This window comes from Megascapheus bottae, chromosome 18 (assembly GCF_031878675.1).
Source record: "Megascapheus bottae isolate mThoBot1 chromosome 18, mThoBot2.hap1, whole genome shotgun sequence".
NCBI lineage: Eukaryota > Metazoa > Chordata > Mammalia > Rodentia > Geomyidae > Megascapheus > Megascapheus bottae.
This window is the reverse complement of record NC_143526.1, coordinates 15,611,704-15,624,229: the sequence shown is the minus strand read 5'-3', so window position 1 is coordinate 15,624,229 and position 12,526 is coordinate 15,611,704. Positions and strand designations below refer to the sequence as shown.

Sequence of the window (12,526 nt, the reverse complement as noted above, 5' to 3'; positions counted from 1 at the left end):
CCATGCCCCCAAACATGGAATTACACTGAGCACCCTACTGAGGGGCTAAATCTTAACACCAGTTTGGAATTTAAAGGAAAGTTAGACATAGGGAGAGGGAACCAACTTAGGTTCCAAATATAGACTATATTGTGGTGGGTTTTTTTTTTTTTTTTGATTTGTTGTTTTTTTTTTTTTTGATTGTTGCTATTGTTTTTTGCTGGCCCTGGGGATTGAACTGTGGGCCTGGGTGCTGTCCCTGAGCTCAAGGCTAACACACTATCATGATTTCCAGTTTTCTAGTGGTTAATTGGAGATAAAAAAAATCTTAAGGACTTTCCTACCTGGGTTGGCTTTGAACTGTGATCCTCACATCTCAGCTACCAAGTAGCTAGGATTACAGATGTGAGCAGCACCTGGCTATAGTTCGGGCTTTTTTTTTTTTTCTAGCTAGCACTTGACCACTTGAGCCACAACACCACTTCCAGCTTTTTCTGTGTATGTGGTACTGAGGAATCGAACCCCAGTCTTCATGCATGCTAGGCAAGCACTCTACCAGTAGGCCACACTCCCAGCCCCCTCTATTATGTTTTAATATCCAGAAATTGAGCTTCAAAACTTACAGTCAGTGCCTAAAAGTTTTCCTTACCTCATTAAATAAACACAACCTTTAAATGATTTTGCGATAGCATGTTGTTTTTTTTATTGTGAACATTAACTGAAGGAGAAAGAAAATACAGCACCTCTAATACACAGTTAGATTATGTATCCTAGAAATAAAGCAAATTGTGGGCTCACAACACTAAAAATTCAAGTTAGTCAGTCTACATATATTAGGTACCTTGTTCACCTGACAATACTCTTCAAAGTTTGAGGCCCTTTTATGTCAAATAATGATTCATGGAGAAGTAAACAAATCATGAGACCATGTTCTACTTTTTAATGAATACTTATGTGGCTCTTCCCATGAACCTTCTGATTTAGGTTGGCAATGAATAAATCTCTGATATAGATTTATGGTCAACTAAGAACACAAATCAAATATAACTAATTTGGGGGCTTGAAATATAGCTCAGTGGTAGAACACTTGCCTAGAATGTGAGGCTACAGGTTGAATCACTAGGATCACTGTCCACCTGAAAAGTAATTTCAAATGGGGTCACATGCTGTTTTTGCCCCCTCCCCCTCTCTCTCTTCTTTCTTTTTTTTTTTTTTTAATTTTTAAATTTTTTTGGTGCTAGTTCTGGCCTGGAGCTTGAACTCAGAGCCTGGGCACTGTCCCTGAGCTTCTTTGCAAGCCACTTGAACTACTCTATCACTTGTGCCACAACTCCATTTCTGGCTTTTTGGTGGTTAACTGGAGATAAGTCTTAGGTACTTTTCCCACCAGGGTTGGTTTCACACTGATCCTCATATTTCAGCCTCCTGAGTAGCTAGGATTATAGGTATAAGCCACTAGCAACTGGTTTGCCCCCTTTTTTTGGGGGGGGGTTGGTCATGGGACACTTGAATTCTGGGCCTTGGTGCTGTCCCTGAGCTCTTCAGCTCAAGGCTACTGCCCTACCCCTTGAGCCACAGTGCCACTTCCTGTTTTCTAGTGATTACCTGGATATAAGAGTTTCAAAGGCTTTGTAGTGCCCAGGCTGGCTTTGAACTTCAATCCTCAGGTCTCAGCCTCCTAAGCAGTTAGGATTACAGGTGTGAGCCATTGAGCCACGCTCCTTTTTTTTTTTTGTAATTAAGATTTTTGATTAGGATGCAAAGTGCTACCCAAAAGCATTTTCTATAATAATGGAATTTTGTCCAACTCATGAAACTGAAGAACTAAATTTTAAATTTTTAGCTGCTTATGGATACTGCTAGACTGAGAGAATAGCTCAACTGTTTTAATTGTTCAATCATTAATATCATGCTATATACTATAGGTATTGGAGGGGACAAGTGCTCTACCATTTGAGCCATACTTCCAGTTCCTTTTTGCATTAGTTATTTTCAGGGTAAGTTCTCACATTATGCCCAGGCCAACCTGGGCCTGGTCCTTCTGGTGCCTCCTTGGGGATAACCGGCATGGACCACTGTACCCAGCCACTGTGTTTCCAATGAGATGAACCTTAAGAACTTCTGTATCTAGGCCGGCCTCAAACTTCAGTAATCCCATTTCCACCTCAAGTGGCTAAGATTACAGGTTTGAGCCACTGTGCCTGGCTAAATTATATATAGTAAGGGGAGAAGGTTTCTTATGAAGGAAGGAAAAGAAACAGTCTATTGTTATTGTGTACGTTTGGAGTTTTGTTTTGTTTTGTTTTGTTTTGTTTTTTTAAAGACTTGTGGAAAACAAGATAGAAAGTAATAGAATTACTAATTGCAAATATTTCAAGTAGACTCAAACTTTGACTACAGGATTGGTGAAATGAATGCTAAATATCTTCTCTAACGAATGCTATTATTCAACTGATGTATTTAATTTACTTTTTTTTCTTTTTTTTTTTGCCTGTCCTGGGCTTGACCTCAGGACCTGAGCACTGTCCCTGGATTTTCTCAAGGCTAGTGCTCTACCACTGGAGCCACAGCACCTCTTTTGGCTTTTTTTCTATGTATGTGGTACTGAGAAATTGAAACTGGGTCTTTGTGCAAGCTAGGCAAGCACTCTACCACTAGACCAAACTCCCAGCCCTTAAATTTACTTTTTTTTTTTTTTTTTTTTTTTTTTGCCAGTCCTGGGCTTGGGCTCAGGGCCTGTGCACTGTCCTTGGACTTTCTCAAGGCTAGCACTCTACCACTTGAGCCTCAGCACCACTTCCGGCTTTTTGCTATGTATGTGGTACTGAGGAATCGAACCCCGGTTTTCGTGCATGTTAGGTAAGCACTCTACCACTAGGCCAAACTCTCGGCCCCCCTTAATTTACTTTTTAATTAATTGTTTTAAATTTTATTTAAGTAAGATTGATTCACGGTAACAAATTGAATAATCCCCAGATGGGTAAAGTGAGGATGTCCATTATACTGTTCTTAATGAAATTCCCATCCTCCAAACTTACAAATTTAACAGGATCTTTCCTGACTTCAAAACCAAAAAGCTCTCAGGCCACATCCCCTTTAAGTCTCATGTCTGCACTCTGGTTCTTATAAACATCAAGTCTGAATTCACTGGATATTGTTTGAGGCAATACTTGGACATCAAAATGGCCAACATATTGGGAAATGAGAAAGGAAGATTTTTGTTATAATCAGATGAGAAATCTTAGAATGAAAGATATTTATAAAGTTAAGAAGTTCAACTCTATAGAACAAAATGAAGTACATAAAGGATAAAGATTAACAAAATTCAAATTGTGCCTGGCGCTGGCTCATTCCTGTAATCCTAGCTACTCAGGAGGCTGAGATCTGAGGATCAAGGTTCAAGGCCATCCTGGACATAAAAGGACCTGAGACTCTTATCTCCAATTAACCTCTAGAAAACAGGAAGTGGAGCTTGGCTCAAAGGTAGGGTGGTCGCCTTGAGCTCAAGAGCTCAGGGACATCAACCAGGCAGAGTTCAAACCCCATGACCCACACACACAAAAAAATTCAAATTGTTCCCATGTCTTACATCATGTTTATTTTCGTTATCTTAGGCTTTTCTTAAGCTTTATAATCTGAAAAGCCCTTGCCAAAGTTAAGGTTTATGGCCAAGATCACAAATGGATAAGTTGTTTGTTTATTTTTATTTTTGAAATTTTTTTATTGTAGCCAGCTACTATTATCTCTATGTATATGGGCTGGACAAAATTCACATACATATGAATCATAGATACATAGCTACACATTTTCTGAATTTAAAAAACTACCATGTGAATGGTGAATATTTTCCTTGCGTTTCCATAGTAATTTTCCCTTGGGGAGAGGAAGTGACTTGTTAAATTTCTACTTGGCAGCAATTCAGTGAGGGCACAAACTCTCCATTTGGCCCTAATATCAGACTTAGCCTACAAAAAGCTGGAATGCAGTTACTACATTGTGCTTCTCTCTTCACTAGCAGATCCCTGACTCAGAATCCTTTATCTTGATCTGTCTCAACCAGCATAAAGGACCTAGGGACAAGGGAGGATCACTAGTGAATGTGCGAATTTGGGCTAAATATCTTGACCTAGCTTGAATAGTAGCTTGTGTTTTGAACTGTTAAGCCAGCTCTATGAACCTTTTTCCTGCCAAACAAGTTTTATTTTAAGGAGGAAGAATCCTACTCTAGAACATGTACAAAAGCCTATTTTAATCTGGACTGAGAATTTGGAAGACTGGGTTACATTTCTGAGTTATTCTCTTTGGCTAAACAAAGTGGCTAAACTGTCTTATCTCTATTCTCAAATGGGGAAAATAGGGGCCGGGATTGTAGCCTCATGGTAGAGTGCTTGCCTAGCATGCACTAAGCCCTGGGTTCGATTTCTCAGTACCACATACACAAAAAAAGTTGCAAGTGGCACTATGGCTCAAGTGGCAGAGCAAAAAGTGTCCAAAGACAGTGCCCAGATCTGAATTCATGCCCCAGGACTGACAAAAAAGGGGGGAGAAAATGCTCTAGTTCATAGCAATTTGGGAATGTTTAGATTCCATGGAAAATGAAAATGTTGCTTGAAACTCTGTGAACACTGAGACATGAGTTTTCCAGGCACTTCTGAAGCTTAACTGGATGATTATGTATATTAATGGTTCATTAGTAGGCGCTATTACTCATCCCCTGTATTGGGATGCAAAATAGCAGGAGTTATCCTGACTATTCTGGTACTTTCAACATAGACTTTACCACACTAATCAGTTCAGGAAATTCTGTGTTCTGAAAGTGACCCCGATCAGAAAACTTGTGTAATTTGGCTTCCAACTTATCTGCCACTTCTTGTTGTTCTGTCCATGGAAGGAAAGGATCATCCGTGGAGCCAAACTGTACAATGTGAGAGCAGTTGGTCTTGATCTTCTCCCATTGCCAGGGGCGGTTGAAGTACCCTACACAGAGGGGACAAAACTGTTAAGTCATCAATGTCATGATAATCATCTCCATTGTACCTATTTGGAAACAGTGTATTGGAGACCCTCACGGACACAAAAGATCAAAGCCTACATGAATTAAAAGTATTTTGTTTTCAGATCTATAGGAGTTAACACCAAGGTATTTGTGCAGAATAAGTAAAAATTTCAAATAAAACCAGATATCTAGGATTAGACTTTAAGTAAAAAAGAGATCTGCAGTCTCTTCATGTACGCAACTTACATCAAAAGTAGGTGGTTCAGGCCCAGCTTAAACAGCATGTCAGGTTTTGAACTTTAGGCCAGTATTCTATGGACTTTTTGTCCTGCTTTCTTTCCCTGATAATTTTTTTTGGGGGGAGGGATTGCTCGTGGGGCTTGAACTCTAGGCCTGGGTACTGTTCCTGAGCTCTTCTGCTCAAGGCTACAGCCCTACAACCTTGAGCCACAGCACCACTTCTGGTTTTCTAGTGGTTAATTGGAAATAAGAGTGACATGGACTTTAATGCTGGCTTTGATTTGTGCTCCTCAGATCTTAGCCTCCTGAGTAGGATTACAGGCATGAGCCATTGGGCCCAGGAACAAGGTTTTTGTTTTTTGCCAGTCCTGGGACTTGAACTCAGGGCCTAAGCACTATCCTTGGGCTTTCTCAAGGTTACAGCTCTACCACTTGAGTTGCAGTACCACTTGCAGCTTTTTCTATATATGTGGTACCGAGGAATCGAACCTGGGTCATTGTGCATTCTAGGCAAGCATTCTACCAGTAGGCCAAACTCCCAGCCCTCAAACCAAGCTTATCTGAAAGACAGCACTTAGAAGATGAACAGACAGGCCCATGTGTAGGGGAAATGCTTTTCTAGATAGTTGATGTCAGACTTACCACTTGCACGCTCATTTTCATCCCCCAAATCAGATGTGTATGCAGATACCAATACAATACCATATACTTGATGTGTCTCTGCATATCTAGAGAAAAAAAATTGCCAGCTAATATAAAATGTTACACCTAAACAACAAAACATAAACTGTTTAAAAACATCATTTTAGTCTCTCTTTAGCATGTATCTTCTAAAAAGGCTCAATATTACATATCAATATATTTGATATTGACATGGCAGTATTATCTGTATTCATTTAGCTCTGCTTATACCAAAAATGTCCCTGAAAACATTTATATTTGGGCTTTAAAACTTGGATATGGTGCATATCTCAAGTGGTAGAGTGTTTGCAAGGTTGAAACTGAATTCAAAACCCATCGAAACAGAAAATAAACCACAATCCTGATATAGTCAAGGGCTATGAACTGCATTTGGTTTTCTTGATTTTTTTTTTTTTTTTGGCCAGTCCTGGGGCTTGAACTCAGGGACTGGGCACTGTCCTTGGGCACTTTCTGCTCAAGGCCAGCGCTCTGCCACTTGAGCCACAGCACTACTTGCAGATTTTTCTGTATATGGAGGAATCAAACCCTGGGCTTTGTGCATGCTAGGCCAGCACTCTACCAGTAGGCTATGTTCCTGGCCCCTTTCTTGACTCTTTAAGCCAGTTGTCTTCTACATTGCTCAGTAAACAGAATTTTTTTTTTTTTGGGTGGATCATAGGGCTTGAACTGGGCCTGGGTCATGTCCCTGAGCTCTTTAGCTCAAGGCTACCCCCCTACCCTTGAGCCAAGCCCCAATTCCTGTTTTCTAGAGGTTAATTGGAGATAAGAGTCTCAGGTCCTTTTGTGCCCGGGCTGGCTTTGAACCTTGATCCTCAGATCTCAGCCTCCTGAGTAGCTAGGATTACAGGCATGAGTCACCTCGCCCGGCAATTTTTTTTTTTTTTAATAATGAAGCTGAGATTAAACTTGTTTGGCAACAATACTACTTAGGGATTTATGTCTTCTCTCCCTTATCACTTCTGGGTTATATAATGCCAATTTGTCCTAATACTGGTGAGGTTAGATTTTATCACTTGTTTAAGAATACCCACCAGTACTATACATTGTTCGTACTCCCCCCCTCCCCCCCACCCTGTTGTGGGGTTTGTACTCAGGGCCAAGGAACTGTCCCTGGTACTGAGGAATCAAACCCAGGGCTTCGTGAAAGCTAAGCAAACACTCTACGACTAGTCCACATGCCCAGCCCCAAGCACTATATATTGTAACAACAGTTTCCCCTTGCTAAATGATAGATCATCTAGAATGGTCCTCCGTGATTGTGTCACATTCCTGTTCCCTTGCATCCAAACAGAGATAATTTTAGGATCCATTTTTTTCTCATCTCTCTTAGAAATCAATTCTTAGAAGATGGTTGACAATCCTACAATAAATTCAAAGACCTTTAAGAGAAAGCACGTATTTACTAGTCAGTGGTTTAACAAAAACTCAGCTAGTCTGGATTGGAACAGATTTCAACATTAAAAGGATCTCTCGGGGCTGGGAGTTTGGCCTAGTGGTAAAGTGCTTGCCTAGCATGCGCGAAGACCTGGGTTCGATTCCTCGGTACCACATACATAGAAAAAAGTTGAAAGTGGTGCTAAGGCTCAAGTGGTAGAGCTCTAGCCTTGAGAAAGTCCAAGGACAGTGCTCAGGCCCTGAGCTCAAGCCCAGGACTGGCAAAAAAAAAAAAAAAAAAATTCTCTCAAGCAAAGGTACCATAATTTGGCAGTTCTGTATCAAACAGCATTACTTTGCCCAGAAAAGTTGAAAGGTTACAAAACTTAGCAAGATTTCCTGACACATGATATCCTAAGTGACCGCTTAGAATAAGCAATTGTACAAATAAAACTTATTGTTATCTAGCCTAGGAAATAAAAAAGAAGCCCAACCCAGATAGGCTTGCTCAGCCAGGTGAGTCCCTACTCCACAGGCTAATGGATAAGATGTGATATTCTAATTGCATCATGAATGTGCTCAGGAACCTCAGGGACTGTGTGTATGAGTGGGGTTGTTACAAGTAGCAGGTGATAGTAAGCCCCAACTTCCATGCAGTATTTACTGAGCATCTATTATATGCCAGGCTTTCATCTAGGCACTGGAATTTCAGTGTCAGTGAACCAAGTCCCACATTCATGGAGCTTCCAAGATGGATAAGAAATAAATAGGAGAGGCTGCTTTTTCATACAGAATGGTTATGCAAGGGGACACAGAAGCATGACTTAAAGAAAGCTCAGAGGGCTGTGAATGCGGCTTAGTGGTAGAGTGCTCACCTAGCATTCATGAAGCCCTGGTTTGATTCATCAGTACCACATACACAGAAAAAAGCCAGAAAGGGTGCCATGGCTCAAGTGGAAGAGTGCTAGCCTTGAGTTAAAGGAGCCCAGGACCCTAGTTCAAGCCCTGGAACTTGCAAAAAAAGAAGAAGAAGAGAAGAAGAAGAAGAAGAAGAAGAAGAAGAAGAAGAAGAAGAAGAAGAAGAAGAAGAAGAAGAGGAAGAGGAAGAGGAAGAGGAAGAGGAAGAGGAAGAGGAAGAGGAAGAGGAAGAGGAAGGAGAAGGAGAAGGAGAAGGAGAAGGAGAAGAAGAAGAAGAAGAAGAAGAAGAAGAAGAAGGCAAGCAACCTCAGAGTAGGATATAGTAGGTATGTCCTAGGCATGTTCTGGGAATTATAAAGAGGTCTGGGAGGATAGAAGGACAGAGGCAGAGACAGGAGAGTGGAATGTGATAGGAAGCTGCTAGGATTTGGAGCTACTTAGGTTTTTTTTGTTTTGTTTTGTTTTGCATTTTAAATGGCTGTTATTAAGACAAATACTGAGTAAAGGTATGGGGGAAAAGGAATCTTTAGACCTATCTGTAAAAATAAAATTGTATGAACAGTAGGAGGTGTGTTAGTTCTAAAAACAGTCAAATACAAATATTTTGCTGGGCAACTGAGGTTAACATCTGTAATCCTAGCTAACATGGAAGCTAGGATCTTAAGGATCTCAGTTTGAAGCCCACTTAGGTTTTAAAGGATCAATGCCTCCCAGAAAGATAATATATTTCTTTTAATTCACTAACCAAACAAGGAAGAAATTAAGAGATTGTTCCATTCTAGAGAGACAGCACTATTTTCTGCAATGAAAGCTTAAGGTAGGTATACACAGTTATTTTCCAAGTGAGACTGGCTGGAGCCCACAAAGGGTAGCAGTTCAGTAAGAATCGCACCTCATGGCTGCAATGGCCCCAGAACTGTGGCCTATGATGATGGTCTTTTCATCGCATTGCAGCTCCGTCTCCATGAAGGGCAGCCAGATGCACTCTCGAGCTATAACTGTGGTTCAGGATAAAGAAAGTCTGTCATTTGATATGGACAGCCTCAGTGTAATGCTACCCCACCTTTCTAACAGATAACCATTCAGCAGTTCACAACTTCTAAAATGTCCAGCCCCAGTTGGAGATGGGATTATTTTTAACAGAGCCCAAGATTTGTGTGTTATTTATTAAAGGCCCAAATGTATTAATTTTGCTTTTTTACTTTGTGCCTGAAAAAAATATGGAGGAAACAATCAAAAGCAACTCTATAAAAGCTTTTTAAAATAATTTTTGGGGTGGGAGTTTGGCCTAGTGGTAGAGTGCTTTCCTAGCATGCACGAAGACCTGGGTTTGATTCCTTGGTACCATATACATAGGAAAAAGCTGAGAGTGGTGCTGAGGCTCAAGTGGTAGAGCTCTAGCCTTGAGAAAGTCCAAGGACAGTGCTCAGGCCCTGACCCTGAGCTCAAGCCCAAGACTGGCAAAATAATAATAATAATAATAATAATAATAATAATAATAATAATAATATTTTCAAGCCAGGAGCAGTGGCTCACACCTGTAATCCTAGCTACTCAGTAGGCTGAGATCTGAGGATTGAGGTCCAAAGCCCAGGCACTAAAAAAAAAAAAATTCAGGCTGGGAGTTTGGTCTAGTGATAGAGTTCTTGCCTAGCATACACAAAGACCCAGGTTCAATTCCTCAGTACCACATACATAGAAAAAGCTGGAAGTGGTGCTGTTGCTCAAGTATAGAGCTCCAACCTTGAAAAAGACCAAGAACCACAGACTGGGCTCAGGCCCTGAGTTCAAGCCCCAGGACTGGCAAAAAAAAAAGTCTTTTTTTTTTTTTTTTTTTTTCAGAAAAGTCTTGTTATGTAGTCCTAATTGACTTCAAACATTAGGTCCTCAAATAGATGCTATAAAAGTTTGAGCACATCTCTGTCTCAAATAGAACATCCATAAATTCTGGTATAAATGTAGACTTAAAAGCAAAAAAAGCCAAGTTGCTTGCAAAGTTCATAATTAAATGTTACCAGACTCAGTTGCTTTTGATGTTCTTCTGTATAATTTTCCATGTTTTCTTGGTTTATACCCTCCTCCCCAATCTACTTGCCTCATTCATTTTAAATAAATAAATATATACATGTATATTTTGTGGGGGGGGGGCGGTTGGTTGTGGGACTTCAATTCTGGGCCTGGGCACTGTCCCTGAGCTTTTCAGCACTCTACCACTTGAGCCACAGCACTACTTCTGGTTTTCTGGTGGTTAATGGGGGATAAGAGTCTCATGGACTTTTGTGGCTGGCTTTGACCTGTGATCCTTAGATCTCAGCTTCCTGAGTAGCTAGGATTACAGGTGTGAACCACCAGTGCCCGGCTTAGGTAGATATTTATCTATGGCTTCTCTACAGTAATATTCCTGTTCTCTAATCATTTAGAGGGGAAAAAATGAAATCACACCCCAACAAAATAAGTCTATTTAAAAACAAGTTTAAAACTTACTTGGGTCAGGCATGTTTTTAGCCAAACACTGGAAACCAGGTATCTATGATATGAGGGGGAGAAAAGGGCTATAATAAAGAGCTTAATTACAACTAAAACTTTGCTAATAAGAAACGTGACACGATACAATCCTTATCAATTCACTTTGCTTACAGTATGAATGGAAGTGGGTTAAATGTTATAGGATTACAAAGAAACATATAATCTCTCCTCATAAAGTCCATCTGTAGGCTTTTCTTTAGCCAGTTCTGTGGAACCTTGTATCTGCATTTGCACATGAGTATTTCTCTTGAAAGCATCTGTCTGTAGACAAGGCATAGTGGATGTGTTCTAGATAGACTGACCTAGAGCCAAACATGCCAATTTACAGGCAGTAGATGAAACAGTACAGAAACATGGTAGAGAAGGTGGACATCCCATCCTCCTGATGAGATCAGCTCCAGCCCTGATCTTTTGGTTTATAGTTCTGTTCATAGAGTTCAGCCACCACCCTGGAATTCTATTCCAGAGACCTACTAGTCTAATGATGTATTTACTCTGCTGAAATTCTATTCTAGAGGTCAAGCCAGCCAGAAAAGTTTTACTGTTAGATTATGGAACAGGCTTTTTTTTGTTTTGTCAAAATTCACAAGACAACTTATAGTACACTATAAGGTTTACTTTTATAAGGTTCACATAAGAGCCAACTTAAATAACATAGTGCTTAAAGGGTATACACAGATCTGTAAAACTTTTAATTAAAAAAATAAGCAAATGTGGTATTTTAAGGTGGGAGGGGAAGCGACTGGAAGACAGTCATTTAGAAAATACTGGGAATGTTCTAGAATTTAGTCTGGGCCAGGAATATAGCTCAGTGAAATAGTATTTGCAAGCTTGAGGTTCTGGGTTTGATTTCCAGTACAGAGGGATTGTGTGTGTGTGTGTGTGTGTGTGTGTGTGTGTGTGTGTGTGTGTGTGTGTGTGTGTGTGTGAGATGGGGCTTGAACTCGGTCTGGGCACTGGCCCTGAGCTCTTCAGCTCAAGGCTACCACCCTACTTTGTGCCAAGCCCCACTTCCCGTTTTTTAGAGGTTAACTAAAGATAAGAGTCCCAGATTCTTTTGTGCCCGGGCTGGCTTTGAACCTTGATCCTCAGGTCTCAGCCTCCTGAGTAGCTAAGATTACAGACGTGAGCCACCGCGCTGGCGAGGGATTATTATTTTTTTTTTAAATTGGGCGATTTGTCAATTAGCTTCATAATCTACCCTCATTCCATACAACCTTTGTCTACATTATGTTCTTCATATTTAAAAGTTAAAAGATCGAAAGCAGGAAGAGGAATGTAGAATTATTTGGGCAGTCCCAAATCAGAACTGGCAGCAGACAGAGGGAAGGGTGGGGACTCATTTCTGTAGTTGTAAAAAGGGTTTCTTTTTTCTTTTTTTTTTTTTAAAGTGTAACAACAGAGTTCCCAAGAGTAATCTTTCAGGCAGCTTGCCAACCAAAATCTTGGCCCCCTAGATCTGGGCCTTTGGGAGAGGGTAGCAGAAAAGAGGAATGGAAACATACTGGACCCTGCTGGAGGTGGATGGGCATATGTGCTAACTTTCTTCCTCAGTACCCCTCTTCATCTCCCTCGTTCCAAATCAGCTTCCCAGAGCCGGGAGGTCTGCATCTCTTACCTGCTCCAGCCTCTTTTTCACCCAACCGTACCAGCCATGTGTGGCCACATCCCCACCTCCGTTCCCGGGAACAATCACTGCCTTGCTAGGAGGAGCCATAGTGCAGAATCCACAGCCACAGATCTTGCTCTGCTCGGAACCAAGATTGCATCCGGCCAGGAGCCTGCACTGAG

General features: G+C 40.9%; 1 protein-coding gene across 1 annotated transcript; it reads right to left on the bottom strand.

Moving 5' to 3' along the window:
* Window positions 1–3,055: 3,055 nt before the first annotated feature.
* Rbbp9 (RB binding protein 9, serine hydrolase) lies at window positions 3,056–12,496 on the bottom strand. The gene is made up of 5 exons (XM_090351939.1): window positions 12,354–12,496; window positions 10,694–10,736; window positions 9,102–9,207; window positions 5,858–5,943; window positions 3,056–4,956 (listed from the first exon to the last, which is right to left on the bottom strand). Exons 1-5 carry the CDS (start codon window positions 12,450–12,452, stop codon window positions 4,730–4,732), a joined length of 561 nt encoding a protein of 186 aa, XP_090208065.1. The 5' UTR covers window positions 12,453–12,496; the 3' UTR covers window positions 3,056–4,729.
* Window positions 12,497–12,526: the final 30 nt, after the last annotated feature.